The sequence below is a fragment of the Acipenser ruthenus genome, chromosome 2 (genome assembly GCF_902713425.1).
Source record: "Acipenser ruthenus chromosome 2, fAciRut3.2 maternal haplotype, whole genome shotgun sequence".
In the NCBI taxonomy this organism is placed as follows: Eukaryota; Metazoa; Chordata; class Actinopteri; order Acipenseriformes; family Acipenseridae; genus Acipenser; species Acipenser ruthenus.
In genome coordinates this window covers 70386319-70403965 of record NC_081190.1, presented here as the reverse complement: position 1 = coordinate 70403965, position 17647 = coordinate 70386319, and the positions used below count along the sequence as shown (strand labels likewise).

At 38.2% G+C, this 17647-nt stretch overlaps 1 protein-coding gene across 3 annotated transcripts in view; it reads right to left on the bottom strand.

Moving 5' to 3' along the window:
* LOC117408535 (FRAS1-related extracellular matrix protein 1-like) overlaps positions 1-17647 on the bottom strand; it is a 60694-nt gene that overhangs the window by 17639 nt on the left and 25408 nt on the right. For 2 of the 3 annotated variants that reach the window (XM_034013604.3, XM_059000093.1), the window contains exon 9: positions 16118-16658. In XM_034013604.3, the coding sequence (XP_033869495.3) occupies positions 16231-16658 (428 nt within the window). In that variant the 3' untranslated portion in view covers positions 16118-16230. Of the gene's footprint in view, positions 1-1231; positions 1428-1924; positions 2067-2418; positions 2564-2868; positions 3095-3332; positions 3530-5059; positions 5246-5704; positions 5900-7833; positions 8087-10068; positions 10163-10569; positions 10779-11141; positions 11310-11895; positions 11987-12417; positions 12615-15569; positions 15713-16117; positions 16659-17647 lie in introns of those variants that run through there. The other variant, XM_059000101.1, reaches the window with a different exon arrangement.

Sequence of the window (17647 nt, the reverse complement as noted above, 5' to 3'; positions counted from 1 at the left end):
GGACCGGCACAGCCAATCATCCACTGCCCCTCCTCTTAACCAAACCCAGCAGGAAGCAGTCTCAATCAAGCCCCTGTCTGTAAATAATCTATTAAAATCAAACAAATCAACTCCAAAAAGACACAAAATAAACCAATTTCCACATATAAAATTACACCAACACTAATTCCCACCTGTGCAGGGCAATCGCCCTGCCACAGTTATTTAAACAGTTGTAGGAACACGTGGGGATGTGTAATGCTATACAGTCAGCACTCACATATCCAACACTAAAACATTTTGACTTCGGTGACTGCGTGTGACGCATATCTGATTATTTCATTTTGGCCCATTCCAACCTTTGTCAGTTTTTCAGGGAACATAAAAAATATACAATATCAAAAATACATATCTGAAAGTATGGTGTTTTAAAATAAGTTGGCTTCCATTTAGATGTACTGTATTGGGTTTGTTGGTACAGTACTATATTTTCAACAGAAGTATTTTAATTCAGAACGATATGATTCTGAAAATATCAAAACGTGTGTACTTACTAATAATTTAAACTCACATTTGTTTAATAACGACCAAACAGCAAAATGAAATCTAAATGTTACCCATGAAAGGTAATGCTTAGCAAAAGATTAAAAAAAAAAAAGTTTCCACAATTAAAACAGTATCCAAAGTCAGTATTCAAACTTGCAGAATATAGTGCTCGATAAGGCCCTAATGTCACAGTTCACTTGCAAATGCATAGATGCACAAAAACATAGATTAAAAAAAAATACATCACAGTATCTAAAACTGTTTAATGATTAACTGTTACATTACTGTAGCTTGTCTCTTCGCTTTGTTTCAGCTGCATTTTCGTCATGTGAAACTGGGTGAAGCGCTGTGTAACCACAAAAAAAAAACTAAAAAAAAACCGCGCGCTGTTTGAAGAGATGGACTTTGTATCAGAAAACTGGTGACGGAGTTGGAATCACCTGTGACGGATAAGTGCATTAATTTGTTATATATATATATAATGGGGATTGATTTTATTGTTAATACAAGGGCGGTGAAACACAACTGACGTGTATCTGGGTAACGGATATCCGAGTGCTGACTGTATTTTTCGGAACCCGATACTTACTCTTTAAGTTGAATAGAGGACTGAAGGCATCAGTTTAGTACCAGTATCAATACACACACTGGGCAGGCTGAGTAGGACCATGCCAGTCTATTTAAAAGACAGGTTATGTTTTTCTACCTTTCTCCATGTCCTTGACTGTGATGTAGAAGTGCTGAGCTGGAGACCGGTTGCTCCCATCCCATAGATGAAAGCTGAAGGAATCCTGGCCTAGGAGTCCTACAGCTCCTGTGTGCGTGTACCTCAGGAGGTTCATATCAATGTCCTCCTGAGTGCAGTTCATCCCAGCAGAGACAGCAACCCAGTCAGAGCCTACCTGAGAGAACGATAAGAAATAGGCTTGTTGCTATAGTGACAAAACTACTAAATATATATATATATATATATGTAAATGGAAACAGTAACAGTTTTTTTTGCCTCGTTCTTGACACTTGCTTTTCCCACTTGTGCTAGCAGGCACATTAATGCTGAAGACAATATGTACAAATAAAACAAGGGGGCGAATTCACAAAGCTTATTAATTTTTTTTCTCCTGATACCACCTTTATGGTCATATTAGTGAAAGTGGGCTAACTCATTAGTAGGTTAATATTTTTTATAACAGTTTCTACAACTATACATAAACACAAAAATATGTTTGCCTTCTATATAGATCTGAATAATACCTCAAATAGTTTTCCTTAAGGATATCATCTGCAGGAATGGTTGAAGACCACAGTAATGTTGTGTGAAAAACCCTTAGAAAACAGCTTCACATCATCTTAATTATACCCTTAAACTGCACCCTTTCTGTAGCTCTCAGCATTCACTGACCTTTCTCTGAAGTACTCCTTGCTTTGGAATGCCATCAAACACAAAGTAGAGATGCTCGCCAGGAGAGTCATTATCTTCTGCAGAGAGGGTTGCACTGGAAATAATCCTGGATTCTCCCATCCCCACATCCAATCCATTGTTCCTAAGCAAGTCAAAACAGTGCAGTTGTTTAGATATAGCATTACTAGACACAATATTATATTATACACATTTACAAATCAAGTAGACACAAAATTCAAGTAGACCAACAACTGTATAATTAAGTTCCTAGTCTTGTGGACCAAAGTTTTATCAAACGTTTTTGGTATAATTACACTGATGAAAGCATTAGATGAAACGTTTCCCTATTCTGGGAATAGTGTTGTCATGTGAGCGTAGCTTTATGTACAAGACTGCAAGGCTTCATAAGCTTGGCTTTTTAAGTATTAATCAATTATTTATTAAGTAACACAAAAAGAACTACAAACTAGACAGAGAAGATAAAATAAATGTACTTTATAACTTGGGGTTTCTCATCGTTGACAGGAAAGATCTTGACCGAAACAAATCTGCGGACATTGTGTTTTCCATCAGACAGCTGAATCGTGAAGCCATCATCCATATTCTCTGAGTCATCATGTATGTACATAAGCTTCATTCCTGGACAGTGAAAATGAAAAAGTCTGTTTTTCCAAGCCTAGTCATAGTCCAACAATTGTTTGCCCATGTTATGACAAACAAATACACTGAAAAAAACATCCAGTCAAAATGTTTGTCCTAGAATTATGCCTTTTGGTATCACTAAATATATAACTTTTGAGTGTTTCTAGTCATGGATGCAGTGTTTAAAGGGAAAATGAGATCCAGATTGGGAGTCTGTCTCGTGTTAAAAAAAATGTACTTTGCTTGTCAGTGCCCAGTGTTATTGATTAGAAATTGATTGATTATAAACAAACAAACAGTACCGTGCTTCAGGTCGTCCATTGAGAAATCATGCACAGGAAGCTCATGATTGTGGTGACCATTGATATGTTGTTTATAGCGTGTGATGTCATTTCCATAGATTCCATTCATAATCATTCCATGCTGTGGCTGTTGAATTATGGTGAATTCCAGGTTGTCTTGGGGGATATCTAAGTCCACTACGTTGATTATAGATGGGCCCAGTTCCTTCATTTGGCCCTCTTGCACCTGCAGGGCAGTAAAACAAGCATGTCAGAAACATACATCCCCCGCTGCTAATACAAAATTAGAGCTATCAGTAACATGAAAAAATTACTCTCATCCATTGTATTTACATGTGAACAAATTACACAGACAGATGGACAGATACCTCCACATACCCCCATAGTATGATACTCCCAATAACCTGTGGTATATAATTTGTCACAATAAGTAATTCATTTCAAAAACAGCCTCTCAAACTTACAGTGATGTTCCTTGCCAAAAAATGTGGGACTTCATCATTAGTTGGGTTGATTATGACGTAAAAGGGTGTTTCAATGGAACGGTGTTTGCCATCTGTGACATAGATCATGAACTGGTCTGCAGTGGGTTCGGTCCTCTTGTGTCGAGACTGCACGTAGTTAATATGGCGTTCCTTCACGTGTTTCATGGTAAATGAGCCTAGCAGATACCACAAGGAAACAATATGCAACAGTGAGTATCTACACCAGAGCTGTGAAAGCCAGTAGATCCTGGGTTTCAGTCCCAGTACAGCCACACAGTTAGTGATGCTGGGGCACCTTCCTGTGCTTTGGACCCACTCCAGCTGTAAAACCGGTTGTATGTGGGGATTTAGCAAAAATAAATAGATTCCATTTCTACTTTACATATGATGTGAGATATTACAAATGGCAGGATTTCAAAATGTAAAAAGTCATAAAATAAGCAGCTAATGAGGTTTATATTAAAGTAAATGTAGCTAACAAGATTCAATAAATCTTAGTCATTTTGCAATTCCATGAGCTACATATGTTTCAAATGTGCAGTTTTAAAAGAAACACATGTTCTAGCACCTATGTATTTTAATTTTAAAACATGATATCTGATGCTACTTTAGGTTAAAGGAAACTCAGTTTCAATGCCTTATCTTTGTGTTATCTGTTTGCACTTGCACTCACTGGGTCATTTCACCTCAGCAGTGTCTTCTGGGTAACGCATGCTATTGGCTGAAAGCATGTCAGTCAATCGGGGAAACAGTTGATTGGCTATTGACAGGAAAGAAGCCAGTGGAGTGGTGACAGTTTTACTCTCCAGGTGAAATTACCTAGGAAGTACAAGTAAAAAAAAAAGTGTAGTACCAGATATCATGTTATGAAATGGAAATCAATGTTTGCCATAAAAAGTTTTTCTGTCAAAACTGCGCAATTGAGACCTATAGATGAATAATGTGCAAGGCGGAGAAATGTATGTAACTATTTTGTTAGTTACAAGTACTTTAAGATTTATAAATTGGGGCTGTCACAAAGACGGCCAGAGTGGGTGGCGTCAGACCAGAATGGAATACACAGACACAGACAGTGGTTGTGATGAGCTGAGTGCAATGGCTGCACTCAGCGTTTAATAACAAAATAAAAGGTTTAAACAACGGAATACAAAACACAGGACACGGCACTACACGCCAAAATAAAAGGACAAACAAAACGTACTAACACACAAACGGTGGATGCACAGACAAACAAACAAACACGGTGAGTGAAAACACTATTTTTACGTTACGTTCTTTTACTTTATTTCTCCTCCTCTCTCCCGTTCTCCACTCACCGAACACCCAACCCTGAGTGCAAGAAATGTGCGTCTATTTATACTGTTGTGCTGGGATTCAATTACTAATTAATTATTCACTTGAATCCCAGCACGTGAATTAATTCTGTGCAACCCCGTGCTCACATATTACATTTAACCAGCACGTGAAGTGATTTGTGCTCTCCTCGTGCCTAAATACAAATCTACACTTTTTAAATACACGTGAAACACAGACCCGTTTATATCCCGTGTACCAATCTATACACCAACATTTACATACGCACGCATACATACAAACACAAATGCACACAGGGGCGGGGCGCTTTGCCACAGGGGCGTATTCATTTAGTTAATATTCCAAACACATTCCTAACCAATGGTTCACATCACATTTTGACTCGCACTTACCTATGCTGATGCCCATATTACTCTTTTCAAACCCTGGAGTTGGCAGAACGTTTTCTATGTAGCCAAACTGTGGAGGAGAAGCCAGGACACACTCTAACTCTTCCAGAGGAGTATCAGCATCGCTGACACTCAGGTGGTTGATAGTTATTGGGGCTGAAGATCCTTCATCAACAACAAACATGTCCCCTGCAGAAAACAGTCACAAGGGTTTATCTACAGGGATGACCGATTTTCTATACTAATGTTGACTGTATGGTTACTACACAAAACAGCATATGAAGCCTTCACTAGGTGTCACTGTTGCGACTGTGCATCTAAATGCCTCCTTTTATAACAAACCCTGAAAAGTCACCTTGCAATGTTAAGCTTTATATTAGCAGCTGTTTCGTAATCTATACCCATATATAATCTGAATAAACCCTGTCACTGATTCATGATCTATTTCATCCTCAGCTCTTAATTCTTCCTTCAGGCAATTTGTCCATGACAATGTCCAACATTGTTCTCATACGTTATAAAAGTGATTAATTATGGCACCAATATGATATATATATTGCATGTTAATGTTAAAACCCTTGTTACTGGTTCTTTAGATACATAAAAGACCACGATCCCCAAGGGTACGTTTGAAATGAAGACAGTTACCAGTGATGATGGTGGGAGGCTGGTTATCAACAGGAAAGACAGTGATTTTAAGGTCGTACACAGGAAGCAAATCATGAAGCCGCACTGCAGGTGGAAGAGGCCCATCATAGCAGCAGCTCTGATGCGTGCCGGCTTCTTCATCAGAGATAACAAAGGTTATGGTGTCAAACTGGGGATTCAGTCCAATCTCCCCTCCTAGAACAGGAAATTAACCAATAAATATCCCATTTATAAGCTGCCAATTGTGTTGTGACTGCTAAGTGAATTTATATATATATATATATATATTACCGGTCAAAAGTTTTAGAACACCTCAATTTTTCCAGTTTTTATTGAAATTTACGCAGTTTAATGTCTCAATGTACTCTGAAATTAAAGCATAGAACAAATAAACAATTGGAGATAAAAAAAAGAAATCATGGAATCGTTTTGTTTAACAAAATTTAATCTAAATTTTTGACTCAAAGTAGCCACCTTTTGCAGATATAACAGCCGAACACACTCGTGGCATTCTTTCTACAATGGAAATCAAATATTGTTCGGAAAGTTCTTCCCAACACTGTTGCAGAAGTTCCCACAAATGTGTTGCACTTGTAGGTTGCTTTGCTTTCACCCTTCTGTCCAGTTCATCCCAAACCAGCTCGATGGGGTTTAAGTCTGGAGACTGTGCTGGCCATTCCATGATTTGAAGCCTACCGTCATGTTCTTTTCTTCTAAGGTAGTTCTGACATAGCCTGGAGGTATGTTTTGGGTCATTATCTCGCTGTAGGATGAACCCCTGACCAACTAGGCGTATACCAGAGGGTATTGCATGGCGCTGCAAAATGCTGTGGTAGCAGTTTTGGTTCAGGGTGCCACTCACTCTGTGCAAGTCACCGACTCTGGATCCAGCAAAAGAGCCCCAGACCATCACGCTTTCTCCTCCATGTTTGACAGTTGGTGTCACACACCGAGGAACCATCCTTTCGCCTACTCGACGGCGTACAAAAACCCTGCGTGATGAACCGAAGATTTCAAATTTTGATTCATCGGTCCATAAGACCTTCTTCCAGTCTTCAGTAGTCCACTGGCGGTTCTTCATGGCCCAGGCAAGCCTCTTTTTCTTATTTTGCCATCTTAGCAATGGCTTTCTTACTGCCACTCAACCTGTCAAACCTGCAGCTTGAAGTCTTCTCTTCACAGTTGAAACTGAGACTTGCTTACTTCGACCAGTGTTAAGCTGTGCTTGAAGCAGTTGTCCTGTGAGCCACCTATCACGCAAGCTGTTGACTCTCAGAAACTTGTCTTCCAGAAACTGGGTCTGCCAGACCTCTTCCTGTCAGAGTTTCCTCCAGTTTCCAAGTGCCTTTTGATGGTGTAGGAAACTGTACTCACAGACACCTTGGCTTTCTTTGCAATTTCTCTAAAGGAAAGACCTACACTTTTAAGGGTTATAATGGTCTGTCTGTCTTCCTTTGTTAATTGCCTTTTTCTCGCCATTATGAGAGCAATATACTACTTCCTGCAGTACAATACTGTCCAAATAATGCTTAAGAGGGTGTAGTAACACAGTCTGTTCCAACACTGCTTTTATACAGACAGAGGGTTTGTAAGTAATCAACAAAAGTTGGGACACCTGTAGGAATTGTTAGCATCAACTTTCAAGGCTTAATTTACTTCCATTGCTGCAGAACAGCTGTAAGTTGTTAACCCATTACTTGTTCCCTGAAAAAGGCCTTTTTGTATAACTGAAATGTACATTATTTTTCAGTTTTTGGTAACCTAAACTTTTTTTTTTTAACCTCTGGCAGTTTACCGCTTACCTTTGCACCATTTCAGGTTATTCACTGGACTTGAACTGCTTAAATTTCAATAAAAACTAGAAAAATGGGGTGTTCTAAAACTTTTGACCGGTAGTGTGTGTATATATATATATATATATATATATATATATATATATATATATATATATATATATGAAGGAGTACATATTTATATGGACAATAATGAGGTAGAAATCCACCGTGTATATTGCAGTATCTCAAAAATCTTTGTCTAAGATAGTAATTTAAATGTTAAGCAACAGAAGAACTGAAGCTTCATGTGTTAAGCAACAGTTTCAATCCTTGTACTTGCCTATATGCACCTACCTGTATGCCTGAATGTGACAGTCCCAGCAATAATATCAGCCTGGATGAACCGATCCACAATGTTACCATTCTTACGCACTACTCCATGGTATGGCTGACGTGCAATCATGTAGGTGAGCTTCTGGTCATCACTGTCACTGTCGGTGGAGTAGATGTATTTGGAAGTGATAATCACTTCCTGGCCCTCTGCGCAATGCAACATGGGATTAAGGCCTGGTTTTACCACCGGCACTTCATCATTAACTGGCAACACCTACAAACAACATGAACATCATATAGAGATACTGAGCTGGATTTTCCACTTCCTCCTATTAAGCTGTGTTGAAAATGTCAATTTATTTATCTTAAATCCCGTGAGCCAGATGAGATCCTCCCAGTAGTACTCATAGAAATGAAAGAAGTTATTTTCGAACCACTAACCAAGATCATGCAACAGTCTCTTGACACAGGGGTTGTACCGACAACCTGGAGAATTGCAAACGTAATACCAATCCACAAAAAGGGAGACAAAACCGAACCAGGTAACTACAGACCAATAAGCCTGACTTCTATTTTATGTAAACTATAACACTGTGTAACAATTTTTTTTTTTTTTGGTTCCTGGGTAGTAAGTGTTATTTCCTAATTGCTTATGCCTCAAAAGTATAGAAAATGGCTATTATTCCCCACAAACTTTGCTTTTGTGACCAGGACAGTGATATTTTGAAATTTACCTATTTCCAATGAGAAAATGTCTTTTCGTTCACGTAAAGTCTGAAAAAAACAACATATGAATCCAAATAACATGTATTTATACTAAAGTAATACAAAAATGACTACAAAAGATTTAGAAGTTAGTAGTTTTTCGAGATTTACGATTATACTGTAAATCACTTTCACGAATCAAATGACATTTAATAGAGAAAAGTGTAAGGTACTGCACGCAGGCAATAAAAATGTGCATTATAAATATCATATGGGAGATACTGAAATTGAAGAAGGAATCTATGAAAAAGACCTAGGAGTTTATGTTGACTCAGAAATCAATGTGGGGAAGCTATAAAAAAGGTCAACATGATGCTCGGATATATATAGTGAAAAGTGTTGAATTTAAAGCAAGGGAAGTAATGTTAAAACTTTACAATGCATTAGTAAGACCTCATCTAGAATATTGTGGTCACCTCGCTACAAAAAGGATATTGCTGCTCTAGAAAGAGTGCAAAGAAGAGCGACCAGAATTATTCTGGGTTTAAAAGGCATGTCATATGCAGACAGGCTTGAAGAATTGAATCTATTCAGTCTTGAACAAAGAAGACTACGCGGCTATCTGATTCTAGCATTCAGAATTCTAAAAGGTATTGACAATGTTGATCCAAGGGACTTTTTTAAACCTGAAAAAAGGTCCAGGGGTCACAAATGAAGATTTAGATAAAGGGGCATTCAAAACAGAAAATAGGAGGCACTTTTTTACACAGAGAATTGTGAGGGTCTGGAACCAACTCCCCAGTAATGTTGTTGAAGTGAAAACACAGTGAAAAACAGTGACATACGCTTATCTCAAGACGTAATAGCTTAATTTTAAAAATGAGTAACAGTAATAAGAAAAAAAAACAATATCAAGACAGGAGAGTATTGTTTAACTGATAACATTTGTATCGTCCGTCTGACCTTCACAGATTTTACAGCTGCCAGGATGCCTGTTTCCGGTTTCAAAAGGTGTGTTTGGTTGACAGCTCGTAATTGTGGGGTTTGAAACTTTGAGGTTCTTCTGTTGTTTGCTCACTGTTCAACTCAAACATAGATTCTATAGTAAAACTACAGTAATTTGAAATGAACAAACATTTCTCCAAGTGTCTTTATCTGAACAGGTTTTAAGTTACACTGTGATTATAATATTAAACTTTTAACCTTATAATTAAAGGCAATGGGAAAAGGTAAATCCAGGTAAGATCTTTGGTAATTGAAAAAGCAGATGTTAAAAAACATTATTTAAATAACTAAAGAACTCTATGGGGCAATTAACAAGTTTGTTTTGATAAATTAAATACAATTAGATATTCATGAAGCTGTTCAAGGAGCTCAAATAGCTGTGGACTTACAAAGAAAATCTAGGTCATGTTCAGTTCTAACCATTGCCTTTATTAGAGTGTTTAAAAAATAATATTGAATTCATGGGATTCCTCACATAATTTATACAATATGGGATGGATCATTCACTAGTTAGTAGCGATTAAGCAACAAAAGCCTTGAACTGACCTTGACTTGCAGAACAAAATCTGCAGAATTGATGCCATCTGAAGCAATAAAGAGAATGTCATCCTGAAGCGTCTCAGAGCTGTCATGACGATATCTGTGAGAGAAAAAACAGCCCTTATAAAATATTGACAACCTTGCCTTTTAACCTTCACTGGTCCTTTGGGGGGTAAATGTAGACCTTGGCAACTAACAGTTACAGTATGCCAGCAATCATCGTCTGACTTCTACACATTATTACACCTACCATTTCCTAAGGGTTTTTCTTTGCAGACACCACACATGTCAAGGGCTACCAATGTCTTCTCCAAGAAAACTTTACAGTTTTTTCTGAACAGCTTATCTGTACAGACTGCAGTAGGAACACTAGTATAATCATATTTCAATGTGTCTTATGCATTGACCTACCCTGCCATTGGCCATGAATATATTTGATGTAAGAATAAGCTGTACAAAATGTATATAGAAAGGAAGAGAGGTCTGAAATAAATTTAAATGCCTGACCTAACTTTTTGGTTTTTGATGTCCTGCAAGGTGAAGGTTCCCCCCTCCTTGATGGGGAAGCCATCCAGCTCCACCTCCCCGTGATGGGGCTTTCTCTCCAGTCGAACCCGTATTGTCTCCTCTCTGGTGTCCCAGTCCGTCACCAGCAGGTGGTCCACAGACACTAGACACACCCCTCCTTCCTCCACCTTCAGCTGGTTGGTGAACACCTGAGAAGACAAACCCCAGGTTTGGGGTAAGACATTTATGCAGGTAATATCCACAATAAACTTTGTTATCAGTGCTAAATGTTTTTTCCCAAAAAGGAATGTAACAAAATAAGAAAGCATTTTCTAGATTATTTCTATTTTACTTTCAAGAAAAAGAATGCTTACAAATAACCTCATTTTATCATAGTTGTAACTTGTTGCTATGAACCTCTGTCTTTTTAAAAATAAAATAAGCAAGAGAAATACGTTGTAAATGAGCAATTCCTGTCCCAGGTTCCACAGAAATCCGTAGCTGTTTCTGGATTTGCCAGCAAACCCTGGTAAAGAGCCTAATGATATAGTTTGTGACCTAGTTTGGAGTACCTCAGGTGGCTGGTTATCCACTGGCAGGACTGTAATGTTGAAGCAGATGCCAATTAATGTGCCGCCATGTTGGTTAGTGACAGAGAACACAAACTGTATGTGCTGAGGGTCGGGTCCTATATCCTGGATTGGAGGCATGTAGGCCACCTTCATGTAGTTCACAGCATGCTGGAAACAAAAAATGAAGCACATGATACAGGGGTATAAGAGTTAAAGAGAGTTTAAAAGCTTCAGTGAGAGAGTTATTGGTCAACAGTATCTGAAAAAACCTGAACTGTGGTGACAAAGGTGTCTTTGTCAAAAGAGTTTGTTTCAGTATTACTGAAGCTCTCACAATTAAGTGTTTAATGTCATGGATGTCAAAGATTATTTTTATTTACTCCCCTTATTCAATGTTCTACCTACATCTCACAATGTATATATTCACACATAAGTATAGCCAAATGGGCCAAATTCTCAGTTATTTACTATCAAAACGCCATTAGTACTATTCAGGAAGAAAAAAACTCCAATTACATTTCTAATACAATTGATAAAAAACAAAAGATGACTAACATGCCCCAAACTTAAATATCTGACTTGTTTCCTGTAACATTATTGGGTGCATTTTTCCATTCTGAAAAAAAATGTGCTAATAACGATTTGGGGTAAAGAGTTTTGAGAATCTAGCCCTGTAAGTTGTCTGTTCTTGCTGAGTAATTCTGGGGCCATGCTTTTGTCTGTTTAGCTGGAACTGAAATCCAATAGCACCCACCTGTGTAAACAACCTCAGCATGGGAGCAGCCGGATCTTTTGTAAATTTAGGGATGCTGTCGACCAGGAACAGTTTTCCAGCATCAGGTCTCCTGCAGAACATAACATCTTGAAATATAATCACAATTGTAAAAGTTAAACTCAATTTGATAAAAGTAAAAAAGCTAATCTTTTAAGGACTTATTTGATATGCAACCTTCAATTTTCAAAATGCCATTCATGATAATTTGTACACATTTGTATTACCATCATTTGCAAAAAAAACCAAAAACTAAATATTGGTAAAAATAAATAAATGTTAGCATTTAAAATCCTGACCCTGTGATTAGAATTGTGTAATATTTAGGAAAAGTGGAAATTCAGTAAGGGCTCCCTTTGGACTTGTGTGACAGGTTTGTACTTGCAGGTAGAGCAGCCAGTGCCCTATTTACAATTAGTTCTACTCTTTCTGTGAAATTGGAAATTTAAAACTCCCAAAGATGTAAGCACTTTTCTTATGTTGCTAAACTGGTAAAAGACCCACCCATAAACAGAGGTAAAGAATGGAGGGGTGGTGATGGTGTAGGTGAGCTCTCTGTCAGGTGACTCTACATCTGTGAAGTGTAGCTGCTTCTTGGTCAGGTGCACAACCTCTGTCTCCTTGACAACCAGATACCGAACAACCCCAGGTGCTTCTTTAGGCAGCTGGTCATCCACAGGAGTTATGTGCACTATGACGACCTGGAGAAAAAAAACAAAAACAAAAACCCCTAAGCTATTTGAGTTGCATGAGTTTTTTTTTATATATATATATATATATATATATATATATATATATATATATATATATATATATATATAAATTTATTTATTTTTCACTTAAGGCATGGCAGAGTCACAGGCAGTAACGCATGCTCATAGTAGTTGTGTTTGGAGCTTTGGGAATGGGTTGGTATAGGGGCCATTATATGGGTATTAGAGTGAGGGTGTCAGTTGGTGTAAATTAACAGTCTGCTTTTGCTATTACTTCAAATAATTGTAGCTAACAAATCTTAATTCCACAAATGTTACCAATTTTGCCCTTCCATCAGCTACATATGTCTCAAATGTGCAGTTTTTAAAGAAACACATGTTTATCAAACATGTATTTTCATTTTAAAACAGGATATCTAGTATTCAAAACCACTGTTAGCAAGGAATGCCATCCAGGAAGTCTGTTACTAATGTACTTGCTTGGTCATTTCACCCCAGCAGTGTCTTCTGGGTCAAAGCATGTTCCTGACTGAAAGATTATCAGTCAGTGGGAGAAGCAGTTGATTTGTTATTGATAAGAAATAAACCAGTGAAGGTGTGGAGAGAATTTCACTCTCCAGGAGAAATGACCCAGGAAGTGCAAAACAATCTAAAAGCAAAGAGAGATTTATTTAACCTAGAATAGTACCATATAGCCAGGGGTTCACATAGCTTTTATCATTAGGTTCTCACGTGAGTACCAGCAGAAATGGTTTGGTACTCACCAAAATTAGGGGTCATCATCCAAGTCTCTGTCTAGCTCCACCTCCTCCTCCGACAGTTTAAACAATTGGGATGTCAAGGATCTGGGGTGCAAATTTGGAGCTAGATTCTAGCGCCATGTTACCTCAAGTCTACTTGTGGAGCAAGTAGACTTGTTTAATTTATTATTATGATTATTATTTATTTATTTATTTATTTATTTATTCATTCATTTTATTTGTTAGCAGCCATAGTTTCTCATTGGGCCTGGGCTATTCAAATGATCCACCCACACCCACCCACATACACAGGAGAGAAGGTTTGTGTCGTGTGAGAAGTTGTAAGAGGGGCTTGATTAGGGCGGTATTTAATAATTTACCGCCAGTAGGCTCCCTGGTGCTAAACTTTCAAAACAGTTTTGCATCCCTGTCAAGGATGCTGGCTTCAGGATCAAAGATTTCAGTGGTCATCTTGCACATATGAACATGCTTCAGGATAGAAAGAAGTGAGTTTTTTTTTTTTTTTTTTTTAATTTTGACACGTGGAAACCCTCGCTCACAAGCAGCACTGCTTAATGGCAGTGTCAGAGACAACAATAGTTTATGAATGTTTAAGAAGGAGTCTGGATTGCTGGCTACTACAATGTTTAACAAATCTTCACACATTCTAGGAGGCTGTGTGGTCCAGTGGTTAAAGAAAAGGGCTTGTAACCAGAAGGTCCCCGGTTCAAATCCCAGCTCAGCCACTGACTCATTGTGTGACCCTGAGCAAGTCACTTAACCTCCTTGTGCTCCGTCTTTCGGGTGAGACGTAATTGTAAGTGACTCTGCAGCTCATGCATAGTTCACACACCCGAGTCTCTGTAAGTCGCCTTGGATAAAGGCATCTGCTAAATCTGCTAAATAAACATTCTCTGTTTATTTCAATAGCTTACCACCAAATTCCAGGCCTGGGGATTCAAAAGCAAAAAACAAAACACTTCTTCACTTTATTAGTGTTGTTGAACACGTTAGGTTGACAGCACAGCGGTATTTATAGTACGATATAATTGAGAGAAAAAAAAAATATTAGTATAAGTAAAAAGCTTAAGTAAATGGATTTTTTAAAAACTCACATTTAAATGTAATGGCTCTCAAACATCCACACCTCCCTGTCACCCGCGCTCATTTTAGGAGTGAAACGTAATCGAGCTTCCACAACGCTACTCCTCGTAACTACATCCCTCTTCACTGAATGGACAGCTAAACTGAGATCCCTGCTATCATTGGTTGCTTCAAGTGTCCATTAAAAGAAAATGATTGATGTTATGAACTGGAGTGATTCCACATGTCGCTCTCCATATTTTTTTTTTTTTTTTTATAAAACCTTGAAGCAGCCTATAAGTACTAGCAATGATGGACTTTTTAATGTATTGGAACCTTAAGTGAAATATGAGGACTGTATTTAATTATGGCCAGCAAAAATAAGCTCAGTTACCCAGAGACCAATGGCAGATTCTGGAGACCTTGAGACTCAATAGAAAATCTGGAGGTTAGGCAGGTATGGGTCACAGCCAGATAATATGCTTGACCTTGTAAGCGTGAGCACCCTTGCTGCCTACATGAAAAATGCTTTCCTGTTAAAAATGTACTGACAGTACGCATTTGCTTCTTAAAATGTATTTTTTATTGGTGCGCATGCGTACCTGCGTACCAGTTATATGAACCCCTGCATATAGCTTCAGTTTTAAAATGAAATGAAAATACATTCTAAAATTCTTTCAAAACTGCACATTTGAGAGCTAAATAATTAATGTATGGAACTATTTTGTTAGATACAAGTACTTCTTTATTGAATAAACATCAGGGGTGTGTTGCTTAAAACAGTATGTAAAAACTTTGAGGACTGCTATGAGGACTTCAGGTGATGGACAGTTTATGATGCACTGCCATTTGCACCCCTGTAGGTATAACAAGGTTATAAGCTTTATAACTGCTTGTGGAAACAAGCCTAGTTCTTTTGTGCAATGGTCATGGTGCTCTCTTTGGGAGTTGACAACCATGTCCAGTCTCTTGCTGTTACTGTATATTCAGCAATTAATATCTTGGTAATTAACTTTTTTATTGTATTTGTTTATTTCAGTTTTGTCTGAGTGACCCATGCTTTGTGTGATGCAAAATCCACAGCTGTAATAAAAACAATGTTTTAGTGCCATCTGTGTACCTGTGGTTCTGATAGATTGGGTGGGTCATGGCTGTCTGAGAGAATAAACTCAAAGGAATCCTCAAACACTTCATTTCCCAGATGCTGATAATGCACAATGGCGTTGAACAGATCTCTCTGAAGGAACCGACCTACAGGATAACCTGGTACAAAAATAAAAAGGAAAGTCAATTCAACAGTAGATAGCAATTAGGTTTGAGCCTGAACTCGAATTTAGCTTCAACTATCACTTTAGGAGATTTGTTGCATTTCCCTTACTGTTTTTATGACAGCTTCCATATAATGTGTGGTCCAGTGGTTAAAGAAAATGGCTTGTAACCAGGAGGTCCCCGGTTCAAATCCCGGCTCAGCCACTGACTCACTGTGTGACCCTGAGCAAGTCACTTAACCTCCTTGTGCGCCGTCTTTCTGGTGAGACGTAATTGTAAGTGACTCTGCAGATGATGCATAGTTCACACACCCTAGTCTCTGTAAGTCGCCTTGGATAAAGGCATCTGCTAAATAAATTAATAATAATAATAATAATAATAATAATAATAATAATAATAATAATAATAATAATAATAATAATAATCCCAGATTATGACACACTCAATAACTTGTGCTACAGAATGTCCTTGCAAGAACTGGACTAGAGGTACTTGAGATATATGCAAAACTGTCATGTGACTTCACTATATTCCCCAGCGTGGATATGTATCCCTAGCGGGGAATAATAATAAAAAACAGTCCTCTGATTCTTGCCTATGACTTCAGGGCTTGGTTTCTTCAGGATCTCCCCGGCCTGTGGCAGGCGGGTGATGTTGAAGACAATGTAGTCATCGCTGGAGTCCATGTCAGAGGCCTGCAGCATGGAGCTCTGAATAAGGGCGGTCTGGCCCTCACACAGCTCCAGCATCACATTGGTGATGAGGAAGGGTGGGCTGTCGTCCTTCGGCAGGATGTTGATGGGGAACTTGTGGCGTGTGCTGTGGCGCCCATCGAATATCCTGAAGACTACAAAGTCTTTAGTGGTATCACTGTCATCATGGTGGTAACGCACAACCCCAGCTTTGATGTCGCTCACGGTGAACATAAAGCCTTTTCCCCCTACAAAATAAGCAACCAGTAAGAAATATTTTCTCAGAAACAACATGTATATGTTTTTTTCAAAATATTCAATTTCTTGCCAAACAGCTGTACAAGCAGAAATGCGATCAAATACATAATCATCTGCCAAGCAAAAGCAGAGCAAAAAGACTTGATGATTAAAGCAAAAAGGAAGAAAGATACTACAAGGTATGTATAGAGTTTTGACATAGTTATGATTTCCCTAATGACTTGGTTATTTCTGCATTACTGGCACTGTTGTTATATTTTATGTATTACATACTTGCAAATCAATACTTGTAAATTAAATGACTTTGCTTTCCATAGACAGTTATGCCAAAGACACAATTTGACAATTGGAATAGATGAAGTGCATTATCCTGACTAAATGTTTGTGACATGATTTACTGCTCATGTCTTTCATCTTTAATGTGAATGGTGTCTGTATCTAAAGCCCCTTTCACACTGACACTCGTACCCGGATCCAGACCCGAGTTCTGACTACCTGCTTTGACCCGGGTTGAGTGAGACAAAATGCATGACGGCCATTATTAAGGCGATGAAATAACAAACAGCCATGCCTGCATGAAGGTTTCACTTCCACAAGGAACGTTTTTATTTACTCTGTTTAGCTATATTTTTGTTGCTTGAGACACACCATGAGCCAGATTTCAGCAGGGATGAAGAAACGTTTGCTCTAATCATCATTTGGGCAGGCGGTTCAATCCAGAGAAGCTTGGATAGAAGTGTCTGTAACAAGCTGCTTTATGAAAAGCAGTGTGAAATCGCATAGCCGACCTACATGACACAGGGTTCTGACCTGTGTAGGTTCCGACCCAGGTAGAGCATGCCAGTGTGAAAGAGGCTTTAAATACATCAAGGCAATACATTCCTAAGATTAGCTGTAAATTACCAGGTAATTGTTAATGACATTGTGCTCTCTGCTTACATTTTATACAAATGTACTGTATATAAGCATTGTATATATA